This window comes from Bos mutus, chromosome 5, assembly GCF_027580195.1.
Source record: "Bos mutus isolate GX-2022 chromosome 5, NWIPB_WYAK_1.1, whole genome shotgun sequence".
NCBI classification, from domain to species: Eukaryota; Metazoa; Chordata; class Mammalia; order Artiodactyla; family Bovidae; genus Bos; species Bos mutus.
In genome coordinates, this window is record NC_091621.1 from 53,224,883 (window position 1) to 53,241,523 (window position 16,641).

At 47.8% G+C, this 16,641-nt stretch overlaps 2 protein-coding genes across 3 annotated transcripts in view; one reads left to right on the forward strand and one right to left on the reverse strand.

The window, feature by feature from the left end:
- The window catches only part of LOC138987950 (uncharacterized), a 44,229-nt gene extending 34,730 nt beyond the window's left edge, over positions 1 to 9,499 (reverse strand). For both annotated transcript variants that reach the window (XM_070370944.1, XM_070370943.1), the window contains exon 1: positions 8,340 to 9,499. In XM_070370944.1, coding sequence (XP_070227045.1) covers positions 8,340 to 8,665 — 326 coding nt within the window. In that variant the 5' untranslated portion in view covers positions 8,666 to 9,499. The remainder of the gene's footprint in view (positions 1 to 8,339) is intronic.
- Positions 9,500 to 9,788: 289 nt separating this feature from the next.
- On the forward strand, positions 9,789 to 13,492 carry DUSP6 (dual specificity phosphatase 6). The gene is made up of 3 exons (XM_005906328.3): positions 9,789 to 10,636; positions 11,212 to 11,649; positions 12,697 to 13,492. Exons 1-3 carry the CDS (start codon positions 10,237 to 10,239, stop codon positions 13,002 to 13,004), a joined length of 1,146 nt encoding a protein of 381 aa, XP_005906390.1. The 5' UTR covers positions 9,789 to 10,236; the 3' UTR covers positions 13,005 to 13,492.
- Positions 13,493 to 16,641: the final 3,149 nt, after the last annotated feature.

Here is a 16,641-nt window from a genome sequence, read left to right on the forward strand (position 1 = left end):
GACCATGGAGAGAGGGGCATCTGCTAACAATGACACATCGCAAGTGCCACCAATGTCAGTAACAGAAATAATTTTAAAAACCTCACAGGTCACTGAGTCTAACTAGAGAATGTCACAGCTAATTCTCCATCTTTACAGCATTAGAGTACTACAGGAGCTATACTGAATTACCTAAAGGAAATTACCATATAGACACTCTAACAAAAGCGCAGAGAAATCCCCATTATAAAGGCTTTGTCCCTGGGAAACTGGTCAGGCCAGCGGGGTGGATTAAGGGACGTGGAGGGGGGGGCGGGGGAGGGGGGGGGCACGGCCAAGCAAGGGTTTAGACTTTAGAAAAGAATCTAAAATTTCTGATGGCTCCAGAAAAACTTGACAAACTTACACACACACACACACACACACACACACACACACACACACACACACACACAAAGCACATACGTCAGACATTTAATAAAAATAACTTTGAAATCACGCGTGTGCAAAAATTACTATAGCAAGTGTGCTGAGCAGGCGAGGTGTGGTTCTACCATGCGGCCTTCAGCAAAAGCACCCTTCACCCACAAATGGAAGGTCCCTCCCATTCATGGGAGAGTGGCTCTCATACTCAGTTCTGACTCAGCTCCTTCTCCCTCTACCTGAAAAGCTCCTGCCAGGCGAGACATCAAAGGAAGGAAGGAACTTCCCAGAGACTTCTTAGATGCAGGAGGCCTTAAAACCTTCAGTATCAGCGACAACAAATCCAGATCACGGAGGATGGCTGCATTGCTTCGGCCAGCAGATTTCTAATTTGCCTCGTTTAGATTGTGCAGGGAGATTCCAAGGCAGCGCAGTGGTAAAGAATCTGTACGCAGATTCGATCCCTGGGTCAGGAAGATCCCCTGGAGAAGGAAATGGCAACCCACTACAGTATTCTGGCCTGGGAAATCCCATGGACAGAGGAGTCTGGCAGGCTCCAGTCCATGGGGTTGCAAAGAGTTGGACACGGCTTAGTGAGTGAAGAACAAGACTGTGCAGGCAATGGGAATGGCTGTGAGCCATCAGAGATGGAGGGGAAGAGTGCCTGCTGCAGTCCCAGACTGCTGGGAAGTCCCTCTGAGACAACCAATGTCCCCAAGCTCCCCAATTTATTTATCCCCAATTTATTTATTTATTTATCTCTAGGCACCTTGAAATCTAGGCTGCGTACAATAGCCACTAAGAGGGGTGGTAAGGCAATGGGCTCTGTTCTTTAACATTTTTCTTTAAGAATCTTGCATGAATTTTTTTTTTTCTTTCTATTCCTAAGAACAGAACTGACACTGTATTGTTTCTCATGATATGATCCCTTTTCAGAGAGGTCAATCAACATTTATTAAGAGCTGTATGTGTGTGTGTGAATAATAAAAACACGTAACTATCAATGAATTAGTATTGCTTCGGGACTATTCTAACCCCTTTACAAATATAACTCATTTATCACAATAGTCCTCTGATAAACTTCCCTCCCTTCAGAGATAAGGAAACTGAGGTATAGGACAATTATGTGATGTCCTTCAGAGTCACATGCTAGAAAGGTTTAGAATCCAAGTTGGTCTGACTCTAGAACTTCCAGTCTTGACCTGCAAGATCAAACTGAACAAAAACAGTAGACGCTGCTCTTTTATGACAGGTTGTATGAAGTCACTCTTATCAGGCAGGGAGTAAGGTGTACAAAAGAAGCTTTGAAGGGACTGAGGTATTTGAATTCCACGGTAATGATCTGATATTTGAGGCCAGCCCTCCCCACTATAAAACTGTGATAACAGTATTCCTGTTATGCAGAATTACCAGGGTAGTTAGACTGAACATGTACAAAGCTTGATGTAGCATCAATTGTAGCTTTATGTTGTTATTTTCATGGACTATCCAAATACAACTTTTGTAATTAGCTCACCAAATGGCCCAAAGCAGGACTGGAGCAGACTGGAGATTGGAGGCCTCTGGAGTTCCACTGATACATTCTTGGGGAATCAGTGAGTTCTTACATGTGATCAACGGAGCTAAAGCAGTCCTTGCGTTGTGGACACACAGCCGTTTCCATTGACTGCTGGCAAAAACAGGCTGGCAGGAAATAGTACCTACTTAGAAAAATAATTAGTTCTCTTATACAACAACTACTTGTACTGCTCACACCTGCATAAATAAAGGAACACAAGATGAGGAAAAAAGTCTCCCGGGGAAATACGGCCCACATAAGGAGGTGCAAGGCAAATGTTCCGCATGTAGACACAGCATGGCCAGTGTGCAGGGTCCTTCACACATGAGGCCCCATGACTAGGCCAGGGAAGGTTCTGGAAAGATGAGTACATATAAGGCCTCATCTCCCCAGAAGGCCTAATTTCTCACCAAAGATCCTTGCTGAGGCTTTGGAAATAGTACAAGGGGAAGCAAAGTGCCATCGTTGCTTTCCCAAAACAAAACAAAACAAAAAAGAAAACTGAAAAGAAACCAACAGAAAATGAACTTGGCTGTACTGCTGACGTAGAGACGCCAAAGTCCTGATGATTTCTACCATATGTATTTACACGTGCTTTTACATTTCCTACTTTATGAAAATAAAGGGTAAGTGGAAAGGCTTCCATGGTGATCCAGTGGTTAAGACTCAGTGCTTTGACTGTGGAGGGTGCAAGTTCAATCCCTGCTCTGGGAATTAAGACCCTACATGCTATGCGACACAGGGGGGCCCCCCTCAAAAATTGATAAAGGATGAGAGGGAAAAATCAATGAATGTTTTCCCCTTGGAAGGAAAAGGACAAAAGCTTCTGAAGGAAGAAATCAACACTGCTTTACGTGAATTTCCTTACTAGAAACTAATTCCAAAGTTAGGTTCAAGTTTACAAAGTTACGTTCAATATTCTTGATATAATCTCTGTGGGATCCAGAAAGTACATTAATGGGCATTCCATCAGATGATGAGAAACAGAAACAGGCGAAAGATGATAAAGACCTAAGGTTTAGAAGCTTTGCCCGATTGGGGTCAAGGTCTGAACTTCACGGGAGTTCCTATCTTCCTTCAGGCTGTATCATTCCGGCAAGGTGAGGAAGCGCCATCTTTTACAGGAAAGCTCCGTCTGCCCCCTCCACGAGACTGTGGCCGTGACTCTGGAACTCTAGCTGTTTGTCAGTCACCATCTAAGCTCTCCCGCCTTTCCCTTCAGTGCTGCACTGTCTGGGGAAATTGTTAACCTGCCTTCAGTAAGATCCTGCAGACCCTTGAATAAGCTCCCTGCTGCTGACCCTAGGGCAAGCTGCACAAAGCTGCCACACTGGAAGCGGTAAGCTGGCAAACCCGGATTTGCAGTCATGGTATTTTAATTTGGTGCTCGTATTTGAAACTCCCTTTGGTTTTCTCCATGCACAGCCCATCATTGTATATTACCTGGGTTTCCTATCGTCAGAGATTTGGGCTTCTTGTACAGTTCCTGCTGTTCTGACATAAGTTGCTGTCTTTTTGAGGCACCTGTCAGGAAAGCTCAGCATACGTCTGTGAACCTCCTGTGCGTGTGCTCAGTCACATCCAACTCTTTGCGACCTCATGGACTGCAGCCCGCCAGGCTCCTCTGTCCATGGGATTTCCCAGGCAAGACTACTGGAGTGGGTTTCCATTTCCTCCTCCAGGGGATCTTCCCAGACCAGGAATTGAACCCATGTCTCCTGCATTGGCCAAGCAGGTTCTTTTTTTTTTTTTTAATATAATTTATTTATTTTAATTGGAGGCTAATTACTTTACAATATTGTGGTGGTTTTTGCCATACAATGACATGAATCAGCCATGGGAGCACATGTGTTCCCCATCCAGAATCCCTGTCCCACCTCCCTCCCCATCCCATCCCCCAGGGTCATCCCAGTGCACCAGTCCTGAGCACCCTGTCTCATGCATGGAACGTGGACTGGTGATCCGCTTCACATAAGATGATATACACGTTTCAACACTACCCTCTCAAATCATCCCACCCTCGCCTTCTCCCACAGAGTCCAAAAGACTTCTTTACATCTGTGTCTCTTTTGCTGTCTCACATATAGAGTCATCATTACCATCTTTCTAAATTCCATATATATGCGTTAGTATACTGTATTGGTGTTTTTATTTCTGAATTACTTCACTCGTATAATAGGCTCCAGCTTCATCCATCTCATTAGAACTGATTCAAATGCATTCTTTTTAATGGCTGAGTAATATTCCATTGTGAATATGCAGGTTCTTTACCACTGTGCCACCTGGGAAGCCCTTGTGAACCCATATGCCCTTTATTTACAGTCAGATTATTTCAAACATATTTTTCAAATGCAGTTAAATTCTGTTCTGAGGTTTAGCTGTCCTGAAAGTCACCGACTGTCACTTAAAAAAAAATTATTGGAGTATAATTGATTTATAATGTGTTAATTTCAGATATATCGCAAAGTGAATTAGTTATACATATACATATATCCACTCTTTTCAGGTTCTTTTCTCAAAAAATCATTAGCATATTGAGGAGAGTTTCCTGTGCTATAAAGCAGGTTCTTATTAGTTACATATTTTATATATCGTGGTGTGTATATGTCAATCCCAATCTCCCAATTTATCCCTCCCCTCCCCTTTCCTCATGGTAAGTTTGTTTTCTACAACTGTGACTTTACTTCTGCTTTGTAAATAAATTCATTTGTACCTGGTTTTTTTTTAAGATTCCAAATAAACACTATCATATGATATTTGTCTTTCTCTGCCTGACTTCACTCGACTGTCACTTTGAGGGCCTCCCCAGGACCTCTAAAAATACCAAATCCTGGATATGCCAGAAGGCTCCATTTTAAGTTTGATCTTCCAAAACACGCTCTCCATATTAGGTGAAAATCTGTTTAACTATTTTCACATGATGTGTTAATAAATGTCACTGTATTCACAGAGATTACTCCAAGAAGATTAAAGGTCGTACCAACCCTTTTAGGTCTCATAAATCACAAGTGTTCGCAAATGCAGGAAAATTCCTGCCAAGTTGGAATGCTTCTCCAATAACCAAGCAAACGTTTATAGCCACAAGATTTTAAGGAACTTCCCAGGAGGAAATACGAGGAAGAATTCAGCACAGGTGCTCGTTGCATGCACAAACACACACGCAGAGGGACAGCAGGATCTATGAAACTGTTTCTGTGCCCTTGTGAAAACGGAGCAGAGATGACTGGCCATATTCTGTAACCTTCAAACACAGTCTTCTATATGTGACTGATACCCTAAGCAGGGAACTGAGGCCTCCAGAAGTAAAGAAGCCTGTGGTTCTCACAGTCACTGGAATTCTCCTGAGAGAGCTTTTCCTGGGAGCCCTGGCAACAGGGCCAGAATGAGATTCAAAGCAGGATAATCAGCAACAGCCAGCCAGCTTTATGCAGAAATGTAGCAGTGATTTTAAAAAGCATCATCCATTGAGTACCTACTTTGTGCCTTTTGCGTCATCTTGGCTGTCCCTAACCCTCACAGTCGTTCAGGGCGGGCCTAACTATTCCCCATTTTACATACTGCTGAATTCCTTTACTCGCTTTATTTTTCACTGTAGCACTTTCCCTTTTTAATATGCTGTATAATTATTTATTTTGTTTATTGTCCTCACTAGAACGTGTGCTCCAGGAAGACGGGATTCTTACCTGTTTTACTCACGACTGCCTTCCTGGAATCCAGAGTAAATGAATAAATGGGTGAATGAATGAATGGAGACCCAGAGTGGTTAAATGACTTTCCTCTGTCAAACTATTACTTAGGAGACAAAGCTAAGATTTGAACTCAGGTCCTGGGTGCTACACCAACACACATCAGTAATGGTGGCTGTGAGGATAAGCATCCAGGACACACGCTAAGAACGCTAGACGCGCATTTATTGAATGGTTGACTGATGAAGAAAAAGAAAACCACCGGATGGAAAAGGAGCAGGAAGGAAATGAGCCTGACTTTTGATCCTTGACATCTGTGGGGAAGGAGCAACATAAAACATGAAGCCCAGAAAAGCCTGGTGGCCAAAATTCAGTTCTCAAGTGCAGACCTTGATTCTTTCAAACTTCAGGAGGAATAAGGAAGTGTGGTGGGTGCGGTCTCCACAGGCCTTCTAATACGGATACATGGTAATCCTTAAGGGTCTGTAAAGAGTCAGACCTCAAATCCCCACCCCACCATTTGCTACCCTCTGACCTCAGGCAAACTCCTTAATCTCTGTAAACAGGAATAATTTGCATGGGTTTTCTGAAGACTAATGGAAATACTGTATGTAAACACACAAATTAAGACCATGCCCAATGTGTGGCGGAGAAGGCAATGGCACCCCACTCCAGTACTCTTGCCTGGGAAATCCCATGGATGGAGGAGCCTGGTGGGCTGCAGTCCATGCGGTTGCTAACAGTCTGACAGGACTGAGCGACTTCACTTTCACTTTTCAACTTTCATACACTAGAGAAGGAAATGGCAATCCACTCCAGTGTTCTTGCCTGGAGAATCCCAGGGAAGGGGGAGCCTGGTGGGCTGCGGTCTATGGGGTCGCACAGAGTTGGACACGACTGAAGCGACTTAGCAGCAGCAGCAGCCAATGTGTGGTAAATGCCCATTACCCCTATTACTTCAATTATATCAGCATAGGGTACAGAGTGTTTAAGAGGGGAGCAGTAGGGAGAAGTTAGAAAGGTAGCTGGGTATATTTTGTATCTAACTGGTTTAAAGGATTTTGGTGCCGGTCTGTCACAGCATGTGCTTTTCTTGACATCTGAATCGCGATGGATTACACTGCTTAGCGCAGTTCCTCAGAGGATTTCTCCTGAGACTAGGGAATTCCAGGCGGGCTCTTAGGCCTCACACAGCATCGTTGGGATGGAAAGGACTGGGTCCATTCTGCAGGTTCCAAATTCAGAAAGATCAAAATAATACCAATGCTTAATGACAGACCAACAACGTCTTAGGGCATCTCACTTTACCTTTTCAATCATCAGAGATTCTATCAATTTCCTTATGCCAACGTGGAAGACTACAGCTTAAAAAGGTAGAGGATATAATCAACGTCGCACATTTAGGAAGGGGTGGGGACGGACCCCTTCAAACTCGGGCCGTCGCCACCCCAGGGGCCCTTTCTTTCAAGTCACTTCAGTTCACTCAGTCGTCTCCGACTCTTTGCGACCCCATGGACTGCAGCACGCCATGATTCCCAGTCCATCACCAACTCCCGGAGTTCGCCTTTTTTTTTTTTTTTTTTTAACACCGCACTTTTTCAGACCCACCGGTTAGAAGGCCATTCTATAAAATGTCTAGAGAGGAACTGAAGGGTTCAGACGCATGGGCAAAGCTAAATGTTTCAAGTTTAAGTGTTGCAACCATCACCCCAAATTGATGCCTAGGCTCAGGTAACTGCACTTTTTAAATGGCTAAATGGAAATCAACTTCTCTCCCTGCCTTTACTGTTGGAGGGCTTGGGCTGAAAGATTTTGCACGTCTCAGTTCCGCTGCAGGGTATCCTGCCTCTCGGCTCCTGGCCTCCAGGTCCCATTAACAGAAAGGGACATCAGCAACAGGTGGGGGCGGGTCGGAGGCGTTACCTCCCGCGCAGGCCTCCTCCAGCTCAAACCGGATGGTATCCAGTGAAACATGCGAGTTCTGTTCCACCAGATGCCCAAAAAAGGCGCAGGGAGCCAAAAAGCGTTGCAACCCCACCTTCTCCCAGCACACTCCTCCAGGGGCGGCCCGACCGCAGCAAAGCTCCAAAATTGGCAACCTGGGCCTAGCAGCCGCCTTTTTTTTTTTTTTTTTAAGCCTACATTCTCCAAACCAGGGAAGAGGCGGGTGACTAAAGATGCAAATTGGAGCGGGGGCGTCAGCAGGCAGGCCCGTGGGTGCAGGGCGTCTAGCTTAGGGAGACCCCGCGACCTCAGGTGCCCCCGGAGATATCCGCGGTGGGCGCAGAGCGCCGCGAGGGCGCTCGGAAAAGCCGCTCCCAGCCGAGCCGCTGCCTCCGCTTCCGCCTCCCCGGCGGCGGCGGCGGCGACGGGACAATGCGCGGCCTCTTTCCGCCCGGGGTTAGGGAGGGGCGGCCGGATTGGGGCCCGCGCCTTCCGGCCGCAACCCCCCACCTCCACCCCCTGCGCGCCGCGCCGGCCGCACACAGGTGGTTTTCCGCTCGGGAGCAGCAGGCTCGGGTACTTTCATATAACAATATGATTGTGCGCGCTGGGAGTGTTCCTCCCCGCCGCCGCCGCCGCCGCCGCCGCCGCGGCCCCCACCCGTCACGCCTCTATCCGGCAGTCCGCCCCACCCCGTGGTACGCCAGCTGAGCGCGGATCGCTGGTCTGGCCAGCACCTCCCCAATTACCTGCTGGCTATGCAGCGCGGCCGAGACATTCCCCAGAATCCCCAGGTCGCCTCTGGAGCAGGGGACCCGGCACGCACTCCTCGCCCCACACCCGCCCCAGGCAGAACTGGAGCCCAAAGTCCCGCACTCGGTCCCCCACCGGTCCCCAGGGTCCCTAGAGGCTCGGCGCCAGCTGAACTGGGCTGCGGAGGCGGCGGGTGCTCACGGGGAGCGCAACGCGCAGGAGGGGGCAGTGTTCTGCCAGTGCCCGGCGACTTGCAAGGGAGGGGGTTGCTGCCCCGCGAAGAAAGGGGCTGACCCGGCGCGGGTTGTCGGGGTGGCTCCATTCTGACATGCCTCGGTCTACAGTAAACCAATCGGCGAGCCCCACTTGAGCCCCCGCAGCCTGCAGGCCTTGCGGGAGGACTTCCCCATGCTTTGCGGATGGTGGGGACAGCCGGCCCGGCTCCGCGTGCCCGGGTGCACCGCGTCCAGGCAGCCCCTCCAGGGAGGCTCCTGTGTCTGGAAGCTGAGCTCGCTGCTCAGAAATGATTAACGAGCACTACCACCCAGCGCGCAGTGGGTGACTGCGGGGACCGGGGAGGGGGTGCTTGGATCCCCGGAACAATGGCTTATAACGCCCCACACCGCCCCAGAAATAAAAGCATCAGACTGCCCAACGACTTTGTTCCGGCAGTCTCCACTGGTTTTTAAAAAATTAATTAAAACGCCGTTTTTTAAAAAAAAGGCTTGCTTCCTATTATCTGGACTTCCAAGCATTTGATTGCTTGCTTAAAAATGTTTCAACAAAATCCTGGTTTGTTTCAAAAGATGTTGGATTAGCATTTAACACCTCATCGGTCACTAAAGCCCAGGCAGTTTACCAGCCCCAACAGAGCCTCGGCTAAAAGAACATCAGAGCAAACAGAGCTGGGCTTTTAAAACTGGCAAACAAACGCCACACACACTGCCTAAGGCGGGGTGGGGTGGGCAATGGTGAACTCCAGTGCAAATGAGTTTAAAAGGAAGAAAAGGGAAAAAGTCAGCACAAGTTTCTCTAAAGCTAGCTTGCGCTCACAGGCGTCGCGAACAAGGGCTTTTGTGCCCGCTAATTGCACCATTTGTGCGCAAAAGTTCCGACGCGAAGTGTGAACTCTCAACAGAAGGAAACATGAGACAACTGAAGTGCCCTGGTTTGTGTGCCCTGCTCCTCCTCCGCCGCCGCCTCCTCTTCTTTCTCCTTCCTCCCGCGGAGCCCGCTGTTGCAGCTTGTTTGCACTGGGGCTTATCCGGAGCGGAAATTCCTTTCCGTTTTTGTGAATGACAAACTCATTAACAATTCATCAACACAACCTGTTCCAGCCGGCCCGTCCCCACGGCAACAGCCCCTTCCGCAGAGCGCTCATTGGCTGGCCCGGAGAATGTATCCATTGAGACGCTCGCTGTTTGTATCCATTGAGGAGCTGCCTTGCGCAGGGGGTGTGCGAGCGCCGAGGCCAAGAGAGAGTGAGCAATCGAGGTTTGAATAATCCTAGGAGAAAGACGGCCGGGTGGATTTGAGGTGCAGTCTTGGAGGGAGGGATTAGGAGCCGCTGGACTTTTCTTTTCTTTCCTCCCTTCTCAGTAGCACGGAGTCCGAATTAATTGGATTTCATTCACCCTAGAGGAACAAAACTGTCTGGGCAGCTTCATTCAGAGAGATTCATTGACACCGAGAACGAGCGGCTGCAGCCGGGTGCAGAGGGAACCGCCGGCTTTACTTCGGTCTCGCCTGCCCCAACCGCTATCCCGGCTTGGGAAAGGCGAGGTGGACTCCAACCCCGCTCCGAGAGCGGCGGCTTCCCGCGGCGCGCTCGGCCTCTGCCTGCCCCGAGGGGCGTCTGATAGGCACCCCGCCCTCTACGGCAGCTCGACCCCCATGATAGATACGCTCAGACCCGTGCCCTTCGCGTCGGAAATGGCGATCAGCAAGACGGTGGCGTGGCTCAACGAGCAGCTGGAGCTGGGCAACGAGCGGCTGCTGTTGATGGACTGCCGGCCGCAGGAGCTGTACGAGTCGTCCCACATCGAGTCCGCCATCAACGTGGCCATTCCAGGGATCATGCTGCGGCGCCTGCAGAAGGGCAGCCTGCCGGTGCGCGCGCTATTCACGCGCGGCGAGGACCGGGACCGCTTCACCCGGCGCTGCGGCACCGATACCGTGGTGCTCTACGATGAGAGCAGCAGCGACTGGAACGAGAATACGGGCGGCGAGTCGGTGCTCGGGCTGCTGCTCAAGAAGCTCAAGGACGAGGGATGCCGGGCGTTCTACCTGGAAGGTACGAGCCGGGGAGCTCCGCGCAGGGGGGCCAGGCGGAGGACACCGAGCTGCGGGCTGCAGGCAGGGCGCTCGGCCGGCGCTTCTGAACCCACTGCTGCGCCAGGGGTTGTCTGCCTGTCCCCCGGCTGCGAACCCTCGTGCGTCCGGCACCCACGAGCTTGGCCCGCGAGGAACCGGCCCGCTTCCGGCCGCACTCTTGGGCCATTTCTTTCTAACCACCTCTGCTTCCTACCCGAAATGTTCTTTCCCTACTTTCTGTCGTTCGGTTTTTGATTCAGATTTTGCAGGACGGTTGTGGTGCAGATTGGCACCTTCTAGCCCTTCAAGATATTCAGAAAAGTTGCCATTTTGTTCATTTCCGGATTCAAAAGAATGAGGGTTCCCAGGGTGGGCGGGCCCGTTCGTTCTGTTCCCAAGGGTGCACATTTAGTGTCTTTCTCTTACATTTAGTTTCGCGTGTAGGGGGGGTTGGTAGGGTTCTGTGGTGTGTTTATGCGTGCGGCTGTGGCTCTCAAAGCTGTGAAAACTACTACGGGATCTCGGGTTACATGATTGTTTTTCTCCTCCTGGCAGGTGGTTTCAGTAAGTTCCAAGCCGAGTTCGCCCTGCACTGCGAGACCAATCTAGACGGCTCGTGTAGCAGCAGCTCGCCACCGTTGCCAGTGCTGGGGCTCGGGGGCCTGCGGATCAGCTCCGACTCCTCCTCGGACATTGAGTCTGACCTTGACCGAGACCCCAATAGTGCAACGGACTCGGATGGCAGCCCGCTGTCCAACAGTCAGCCTTCTTTCCCTGTGGAGATCTTGCCCTTTCTCTATTTGGGCTGTGCCAAGGACTCCACCAACCTGGACGTGTTGGAGGAGTTTGGCATCAAGTACATCTTGAACGTCACCCCCAACTTGCCGAATCTCTTTGAGAATGCAGGAGAGTTCAAATACAAGCAGATCCCCATCTCGGATCACTGGAGCCAAAACCTGTCCCAGTTTTTCCCTGAGGCCATTTCTTTCATAGGTGAGACTAATGAACAATTCTTGCTCAGACTTTTAAACGCAGAATTCCTCACCATTCTTCGAGTTTAAGCTGTTCATCTTTCTCGCTGCTTGCTAATTTGTGGGACTGCAGGTCTCAAATGTTCCAGGACCGTTCTTGATTCTGGTATATCTTCTTCCTTAAAAAAAAAAAAAGTGCCTTTTGACAAGGTTGCAGACCACAGGTGTATTGCAAATTTTGTCTGTTGTTTTGACTGACTCCAGTCGTTTGAAAGAGGGGCCATTTGTAAGTAGACAGCAGGATTTTCCCACCATCTTTGGACTGGAGGAGGGCCCGGTAGAAGTACTCTTGGTAAACAGGAATCCTAGCATGACTTAATAATTTTAAAAGAACGACCTGGGAGTTGTTTTAGGACACCAAGTTAGTTGTTGGAAAGCTCTGTGAATGCGAGATGCTGTAATCCAACTAAATGTTACTGTGATACCGGTTCACAGTGAGACAGTGAGGGTAACCTGAGCCCAGCAGGAAGAACTGTGGGCTGAAAGCCTGGAGAAGCGAATCTCCAGGCATTGTAATGCATTTCCTATTACAAAGGAACTCATTTTCAGGCCATGTCGACATCCTGTTCCTCCTAATGGGCTGTCCCCTGTGACTTCCCTCTCTCTTTTCTGAAATGCCTGAATACCTCCATTGTTCGCTGCACAACAGTTGGAGAATAATTTAATAGACCCTTGCAGTCTGCTTGTCTGTATAAAAGGCATTCACGACCATATTGCAGGGTTTCTGGTATTCACATGCTGAGGCAAAGAATGCACACATTAAGGGGTTTTGTGTTGGCAGAAACTTAATACAAAAGCTCCCTTTTCAGAAAATATCTGAAATATGTAATTGTGCCCAGTGTACATGTTTTAGCCCAGTGATACATTTTCTGCTGCCTGCAGGGCTCAGCTGCCACACACAATTATTTTTTAATCTTTAGTATTATTATTACTCAGGTTTTAGACTGATCGTTCACAAAGGGGGATTTTCGGTCTACTGATATTTTTCCCTTTCTTTTTCTGTTTACAGATGAAGCCCGGGGCAAAAACTGTGGCGTCCTGGTGCATTGCTTAGCTGGCATCAGCCGCTCGGTCACTGTGACTGTGGCTTACCTTATGCAGAAGCTCAATCTGTCGATGAACGATGCTTATGACATTGTGAAGATGAAGAAATCCAACATCTCCCCCAACTTCAACTTCATGGGCCAGCTGCTGGACTTCGAGAGGACGCTGGGACTGAGCAGCCCCTGTGACAACCGCGTCCCCACACAGCAGCTCTATTTCACCACCCCCTCCAACCAGAATGTCTACCAGGTGGACTCTCTGCAATCCACGTGAAGGGCACCCCCCGCTGGGATGTGTCCAGTCGATCTTTAGCAGTTTCTCTTAGCAGCATCAGCCAGGCTGCTCTCTTTGTATGTGGCCCCAGGTGTCAACAGGACACCAGCTGTCTGTATTAGACAAGGTTACCACGTATGGCATTGGTTATTCCCAAGGGAGAGATTTGCTCCCTTCCTGTTGGAAGAACAGGACCTGCTGTATAGATAGAGGCAGTAGGTTTGCTCCACACCCCTGTGTACAGCCTACCCCTGCAGGGACTGGGATTCGAGGACTTCCAGGTACATAGGGTAGGACCAAATGGTAGGGTAGGAGCATGTGTTCTTTAGGGCCTTGTATGACTGTTTCTTTTGCATCTGGAACTGATTCTATATTGTCTTCAGTGAAGACCGATTCAATTTTGCATATAGAGGAGCCAAAGAGAGGTTTCAGCTCTGTATTTGTAGTATCAGTTTGCAAAAAAAAAAAAAAAGAAAAACAAAAATAAATAATCAATCAAATGAATCTCATATTCCATTTGATTATTGTAAATATTTGATCTTAAATCACTTGACAGTGTTTGTTTGAACTGTGTTTTTCCTTTGATGGGTTTAAAAGAAATCATCCAAAGGGAGAAAGAGCAGTTTGCCACTTAAAAACAATGGAAACTTTTGCTCTTTTTGAATCCAAAGGATATATTTGCAGCATGCTCAACGTTACCAATTCTGAATGACATTTTCATGGACACTGAATGATCATGGAGACCTTGTTATGGTGCAGTCTTCAGTCTCTTTCATATATCTTCCTTGTGACTTTTTTTCTCCTTAATGTAGTTTGATTCTGCCTTATCTCTGTAAATATTTTGATTTGTATTGTCTCAAAGGGGATATCTTGGAAAGACACCAAAATCATGGGCTCACTTTTTTTGTTGTTGTTGAAACTTCAGCTGTGCTAAACAGTATCTTACCTCTGTACAAAATTCTTCAGGGAGTGTCACCTCAAATGCAATATTTTGGGTTGGTTTCTTTCCTTTTTAAAAAACAATTTGTGTGAAACTGGAAGCGTGTGTGTGTGTGTGTGTGTGAGCATGGGTACTCATTCGATAGGCGACATGCATATGATTGTGAAGGAAGGAGACAAGTGGCTCCATATGTTCATGGTATAAAGTTCTGAGCTGAAATTTTATTATAAGAATGTAAAACCTTAAATTATTAATAAATAACTATTTTGGCTATCAAATGTGTATTTTTTCTAAATCTCTCCTTAATTGTACTTGGATGTGAAGTGATAAATTTTAGGATTTTTCATTTGGGGATTGATACTGGATTATTTAAAATACATGTAGGAATACTGGGGCAAAGTTCTCATCTCAAACTATTTCCAAGAAGTCTTCAGGTACAGTTTATGAAATTAACCTTTTGCTTCAAGTAAAAGTGATGTAATGGAAGGGATTGACTATATCATTTCCTATGAGTGTCAGTGTGAAATTCTCAGTCGTGTCCGACTCTTTGTGATCCTATGGATTATAGCCCGCGGGGCTCTGCTGTCCATGAAATTCTCCAGGTGAGAATACTGGAGTGGGCAGCCATTCTTTTCTCCAGAGGATCTTCCCCACCCAGGGGTTGAACCAGGGTCTCTTGCATTGCAGGCAGATTCTTTACCATCTGAGCCACCAGGGAAGTTCATATCATTCCTATGGACAAAATATAGTAAGTCTGGCCTATTTAAGAAAACCGTGATCCTCTTGAAGGAAAATAGTGTACTAAGAGCATAGCTTTCTGAAATGACAGTATTTAGATACTCATGAATAGTCACAAAGAGAAGGCATCAGAATAACAAAATGACAGCATTAACCTCTCTTGATTTTCCCTGACAGGGTCTTCTGCTCAGTAATACACATAGCAGGAAGAAAGTAGAGATAATTATTTCTCTGGTTTGTAACTGGCACTTCTACCTGCAAATTCTAGTCTTGGAATAGTAAATGAATCAGATGGTGTCTCCCCTTTCTGGTGTTCATGGCAGAGCACAGCTCAGCGTTCTCCCTGAGTCTGGACGTGGCCACAATTTCACATTAGCGCTTGAAGCATCACCACTCTTGTCCTAATGTGCTTTATGCGTAACTAATTTAGAATGTGGGCCAGAAACCCCTGTTGAAAAAAAGTTTTTTTTATGTTGAGGTTATTTTGAACCATTAATTTTCAAGGTAAAAGCTTAATATTCTGTCATTTCCCTCAGGACATCCCTCTCCTTGTCTCGAGTGTCCAAGTACACAAAAAGTGTATGAAATCAAAAGAACTAGAACATAATTTCCAGCCCTTTTTGAATGAGCTTAGTCCCTTTGTCTGCAGTGGAGAGAAAAATGAGCTTTTCACTCACACGGTACATGTGAGATGTCAGTTGGATTATCTGCTAGGAGGCAAATAACCCCGATTCTATGGCAATTGTATCAAGCTGTCCCGTGTGACTTTTAGCAGCTAAGCATGTACAAAAGGCAGAAACAGTGCAGAAAAATACCAAGTCAGTCCCTCCCATTTGGGTGCCCTGAGTCAGCCGGAGCTCCGAAAGGAGAAGTGGGTTGCAGTTCAACTTGGCTCGTGTTAATCCGGTTCTGAACGGTTTCCGCTCCTGGCATTCCCTAAACTGCCTCTTCAAAGTAGGGATTTGCGAGCAGCCTTAGCAATTTCCTGTCCAGCTGCAGCTCAAGTAGCTGTGTGCTTTTCTCCTCCCTTCTCTTTTCTCTGATTTCTTTTCTCTTTTCTCTTTCTTCTCTCTTTAATACGGGCGGTGGATAATTTTAGTGCATTTCCTCTTTGTGGATTATCGTCTCCTTTCCTTCTAGAACTTGCAAACACTGAGTTCCTTCGGCTCTGCTCAGGCCGACAGCTGGCCTCCCTGGCACTTCCTCTCGGTTCACTGTGGGCTTGTTGTTTGTCAGTCCACTTCTGAAATTAATAATGTTTTCTGGCCGAATGCCACAAGCCATTACCACAAAGGGGAAGTAACACATATGAATAGCAGGAAGCCATGCAGGGTCACAGTGTGAGCTGAGCTTGCGGTGGGAGCATAATTGAGCCCAGCCCATTCAGCAAGTGTCTGACATCGATTTGGGGGAGAGGGAGCTCCCTGCCTTTAAGCAGCTCAAGCTGTGAAAAAAAAAAAAAAAAGTTTCCAATAAATTGGTAGCAAATGGTCTTTGTCATCAGTGCAAATAAAAGAGAGGGAGCAAGGAGAGTTTAGGGCCCCCATAAAGTTGCAATGTTAGGGATTTCTCCCCCTTCTCCTGGTATATTGTTTCATAAGGCTGGTGAACAGAGTCGGGGCCAGCTTCTCTCCATTGCCACAAAGGGCCTCATGTTAAATGGGGATTTTTACGGTTCACACAGGCCAGAAGATTCAAAGAGCTATTCTCTTTCTTTTTCTTCTCTGGAAGGTGGAGGGTTGTAAATGACAGCGTGGGCCCCCACCTCTCCCCGCGCCTCCTTTCTCCGGGCCGGCCCTCGTTCCTTTGGTGCCTTTGTGCTTGCAGGAGCCCCCGTGAAGGCGATCGTTTTGCATCTTGGAGTTAGGCTCACTTCCTGAATGGAGCCCTGCATGGTTACTAGGGCAACCTTTCCCAGCAGCTGCAGCTCCCCGGCCTCCCCCCTCACCTGCTGTCCCC

Excerpts from the sequence above, each read along its gene's own strand:
- DUSP6 (XM_005906328.3), top strand. The coding sequence starts at position 10,237 with ATGATAGATACGCTCAGACCCGTGCCCTTCGCGTCGGAAATGGCGATC. Across the intron at positions 10,637-11,211 it reads CCGGGCGTTCTACCTGGAAG|GTGGTTTCAGTAAGTTCCAA; the intron begins GTACGAGCCGGG and ends TCCTCCTGGCAG. Across the intron at positions 11,650-12,696 it reads TGAGGCCATTTCTTTCATAG|ATGAAGCCCGGGGCAAAAAC; the intron begins GTGAGACTAATG and ends TTCTGTTTACAG.